This window comes from Sander vitreus, unplaced genomic scaffold (genome assembly GCF_031162955.1).
Source record: "Sander vitreus isolate 19-12246 unplaced genomic scaffold, sanVit1 ctg310_0, whole genome shotgun sequence".
NCBI classification, from domain to species: domain Eukaryota; kingdom Metazoa; phylum Chordata; class Actinopteri; order Perciformes; family Percidae; genus Sander; species Sander vitreus.
The window spans coordinates 47,501-52,322 of NW_027595460.1; the positions used below are offsets into that span (position 1 = coordinate 47,501).

A 4,822-nucleotide genomic window follows, 5' to 3' on the forward strand; every position below is an offset into this window, starting at 1 on the left:
TGTGTTCAGCAGTCTGAGCTGATGTCTCCTGTAGTCAGGTGTGTTCAGCAGTCTGAGCTAGTGTCTCCTGTAGTCAGGTGTGTCCAGCAGTCTGAGCTAGTGTCTCCTGTAGTCAGGTGTGTTCAGCAGTCTGAGCTAGTGTCTCCTGTAGTCAGGTGTGTTCAGCAGTCTGAGCTAGTGTCTCCTGTAGTCAGGTGTGTTCAGCAGCAGAGCAGCTAACTGTAGCAGCTTGCAGTGTTTCTATCACAGAAATTGACAGCGCTCAAGCCGTCCGTCACTTGCATCTACATTGTCAAACCAGCTGCCGCTAAAATTGGAGACAGATTGCCGGCAGAGCAGAGCGAAGTCTTAAAGTGCCCATATTATGAAAAAAACACTTTTTCTGGGATTTGGGGTGTCTCTGGTGCTTCCACACACATACAAACTTTGAAAAAAATCCCTCCATGCTGTTCTGAGTGAGATACGGTTTCTGAATGTGTCCTGCCTTCAGTCTCCGGGTCAGCTGGTCAACATCTGCACGGCTTGTGACGTCACAAGCCAAAACGAGCTGGCTAACCGTAACCGTTAGCTCGTAGCATTAGCGTTAGCGTTAGCATTCTAACGCTAATGCTAACGCTAGCATGCTACCTTGTTCTCAATAGCAAAGCACTGCTACAACACACACCGGTTCACCATCATCTACTAAAGAACTACTTCCATGTGCGTCCTCATTTAGAAGAAGTCTCCCAGCTAATCCTGCCTTGTAACTGACTGAAGGTGGAGAAACAGCCTTTCTTTTACTGTCTATGGAGCTAGCTAGCTGACATGAGCTACATCTGAGCTACTGAGCATGTGCAATCAAAGATAGTACTGAAGAAGAAGAAAAGAGGTCTCACTCTGTAGCTAAAACAGAGACCAGCTGAAAGAGGATCTGCAGCAGTGAGAGAGAGCTGTGCAGTACAACAACAATATGGAGTTTTTTGATAATTAAACCATGTAAACCTATTCTGGTACAACCTTAAAATACAATTATGAACCTGAAAATGAGCATCATATGGGCACTTTAATGAACAGAGCAGGTCTCATGTCTCACGCCAAACAATGTCTGATCATGTTAATGAAATGAGCTGGTTTGACCATGGCGAGTCCAGAACACAGGAGCTTCTTCCTGTATTTACTTTCTTACTCCCACTCCCAGACACATCCAACCAATAAGAGGAGTGAACGTTCTAGTGTGATTTGTAATGGCGCATTTTGGTACGCTTGGATTTTTCCAGGTGTGAAACCAAACCAAACAAGCAAATCGCTCCAAGTTTACAAACTCACCAACTGATTTGGATCAAAGCAAACGAACTACAGGTGTGAAAGCGCCCTTAAATGGCACTAACCTGTGTGAAAGCTGCTTTTTGTCGGAGTGACTGACTGATACTACAGAGGCCCGAATAACGTAAACAAAGAGGCAAAGAGAAGCAGAGAAGGAAACTTCCCTAGTTAATATTCTCACCTCTGACATCTGCGCAGACTGGATAAAAGCTGATGTCACAACTGTTGCCGTTCCAGAGTCCATTAGAACCCATCGCTGTGCAGACTTTGTCACTGTATCCAGCGTCTGGTCGTCCATACACCCCTCGTCTGAACTCCGTCTCCCCGGGTTTGTAGAAACTTGTGTCTGACAGTGACCACCTCCAGGTGGGGACATGGTCATTGTACAGTCCTATCCAGGCTCTCTGGTTGTGAAAAAAAAAAAAAAAAGATATAAAGAATTAGACTCTGCTCTAGCTTTTTGTTGAAGACCATATGTTTACCTAATCGGGCACAGCGCCCTGAGATTTGTGATACGACTGGCTGGCCCTGTACTTAGTAGGACACAGCCGTGGACAGCTGCAAAAGGGAAAATTGGCAACAAAATGCTTCCCCAACAACCGAGTGTGCAGGTGGAGAACAGATTTGCTCCTCTGCTGCAGGACCCTGGACCTTCATCTGATGACCTGGATTGCATCTCATCGTCACACAGCAGGGTAAGGACTGAGAGCAATTCAAAAAGTACGACTGGGCCTCAAACTCTGATTGTGGGTGACTCTGCTGTAAAAGACATAAAAAGCAGTAAAAACATCAAAATACTCTGTTTTCACAAAGACATGGTGTCTGACTTGGCCCAAAGAATCCCGGATATCGTGACAGTACAGCCAACTGTGAAGAACATTATACTGCATATAGGGTCACATGATGTTGTAAAGCAAGAGTCTGAAGTGCTGAATCATGACTTTATGAATCTGCTGAACTCAGTCAGCTCCCTAAACGCGAAGGTGTTAATCAGTGGCCCTATACCGCCAGTCAGAAGAGGAGCTGAGAGATTCAGCAGACTGTTGGCACTGAACAAATGGCTTCCAACTGCATGTACTGTCCATTGTCTGCAGTTCATTGATCATTTTAACTTTTTCTGGGACCGCAGACATCTTTTTAAAGCAGATGGACTTTTCCTTAACAAGCCAGGAGTAAAGCTGTTCACCTCTAGCCTACTTTACTTTCTGCGCCACACATCTACTCCCTCGGCCAAGGACACGAGACAAGAGGAATCTAAACAAGAGGAAGACAACAAAGCACGGCAGTGATCCACCACAGCCCCCACCTGAGCAAAGATTTGACCATGGGAGATCTCAGAGCAGAGACGAGAAATCTCAACCTCCCTTTTCACCCGTCCAACACCCCTCAAACCCCCTTACCAACCCTGACACCTTTGAGGATCCGTCGCTCTCCCCTCTTTCCCCCATCCCCATGTTGGAGTTGACTGACCAGATGAGGCAGCTGGTGGATGCTGGAACCAAGTATGCCCCTCTTCCTTCTCCCATCGTTCGCCCCCAGCCAAAAGTAAAACGCCAGGCACCTCTGCCAGGACGGCAGCTAACTCCTTCTCCCCAAACTGATAAGGATGCTGGTGTACAAAATGCAGCAAGCATTAACTGATATGTGCTGGGCCAGGCTGCACGCCTAGTGGCACTCATGACTCTTTCCAAGACAAGCCCGGGCCCTGTGTGTTAAATTCTTCCTCAATTCATGTTGTTATACGTAATAGAAAAAGAATGGCGAATAAGCACTTAACTGCAAACTTAGCATCCATTCCTCGTCAGCCACAGCCTGTCCCAAAAAATGAAAACACACTAACGAAACGTCAGGTCTTTGGCAGGAAAATCATTTTTAATCAAAGATTTTATTATTAAGCACAATCTGGATTTTATGTGTTTAACTGAAACCTGGTCGGACCATAACAACAGTGCTGCTGTTCTCGTTTAATCAGCTCCCCCTAACTTCAGTTTTATGAGTGAGAATAGAGTGAATAAGAAAGGAGGTGTATGAGCGTCCACTGAGCTAAAACGGCAGTTGTCCGGGCAAGTTTTCGAGCACCTTTGTACCTCTTAACAGACATAAAATGCAATTAAAATGTCTGTGCAACATGAACAGGGCCCTTACTTGACAACAAGATGCGTTTTCAACTCCGACATTGTTTAAATTCACCTACCCTGGCCCCTGTCTCGATCCTGCCGGTAGACATCCACCAGACCAGACCAGGCTGCTTGCCTGGCTAAGGGAACTACCACACAGATCGACACTGACAAGCCTCCTACCTACCAACACTAGATCGATCACACACAAAATGGATGAGCTACAAATACACACGGAACTGCTGCGTGATGATTTGCAGCTAGCAGCTAACAGCTAACAGCTAGCAGCTAACAGGCCAAGCTACCCACCGGCAGGATTGAAACAGAGTTGAAAACGCCTCTTGTTGACAAGTAAGGGTCCTGTTCATGTTGCACAGACATTAATTGCATTTTGTGTCTGTTAAGAGGCACAAAGACACTCTAAAACTTGCCCCGATAACTGCCGTTTTAGCTCAGGGGACGCTTGTACACGTAGCTGCAGCTACTCCGTGTTACCTGCACTGATTCGGGTCGGTTTTTTTTATCCTATCAAGTACTCGCGTATAAGCGGACGAAGATGGATGGATGGAAGTACTCGCGTAGCTATAGCGATCAAGATTAACATAACAATTGGCTGTAATTCTCCGTTAAGGGGCGAAACGCTAGTGAACCTGAGACATCAGCTGACGATGCAGAGGGGTCCTCAACAATGTGGATGCTCCGCCCACCTGCTCACCGTGAAATATCATCACAAAAACACCATATCCAAGTAGCCTCTGCAATTGCTGCTTGTAGCAAAGCATTTTTGATGTTTATCTGAAGTTAATTTGAGGCTTCAGCTGTTTGTGGATATCTTTCAAAGTTACAGTCTTTCTAACACAGAATCTCCTCCATTTGTTTCTATTGTACTTTTGTACTGTTTTAGTTATTAGTTCCAAACAACGTTAAACTTGGCACTGCACTTACTCACGCCCGTAGTAACAAGACACCTGTCAAGTTTGAACTCAATTGGACTAACGGTTCGAGAGATATATGCATAACACAGACAGAGAGACAGACAGACAGACAGAGAGACAGACAGACAGACAGACAGAGAGACAGACAGACAGACGTTCCTGCAATTTATAGATAGATGGAGGGTTTCAAACCTCCTGTCAGAAAGACTTTGAGGTGAAAGAGAGAAAAGTGAACTCACGTAGCTGTTGCTGGAGTAGAACATGTTGTCTAAATCTGCCGTGTTGGTCAGGATCTTCACATCCTCCATGTTGTCTACAGTGGCCAGGTCTGTGTGTTTCTCTCTGCAGTATCTTTGGGCTTCAGGAAACGTCATCCTGTCATAAACAAAATAGTACCGACGTCCAGCAGCTGATGAGACAGCACTCAGCCCTGTAGGGACACACACACACACATATAGAGCAGATTTA

The 4,822-nt window shown here is 45.8% G+C and overlaps 1 protein-coding gene across 3 annotated transcripts in view; it reads right to left on the minus strand.

Annotated features, from left to right (window-relative positions):
• The window catches only part of LOC144513656 (hepatic lectin-like), a 9,790-nt gene extending 5,676 nt beyond the window's left edge, over positions 1–4,114 (minus strand). The window contains exons 1-2 of one of the 3 annotated variants that reach the window (XM_078244831.1): positions 4,070–4,114; positions 1,484–1,706 (exon numbers count right to left, since the gene is read on the minus strand). In XM_078244831.1, coding sequence (XP_078100957.1) covers positions 1,484–1,706; positions 4,070–4,078 — 232 coding nt within the window. In that variant the 5' untranslated portion in view covers positions 4,079–4,114. Of the gene's footprint in view, positions 1–1,483; positions 1,707–3,496; positions 3,699–3,728 lie in introns of those variants that run through there. The other 2 variants (XM_078244829.1, XM_078244830.1) reach the window with 2 other exon arrangements.
• Positions 4,115–4,822: the final 708 nt, after the last annotated feature.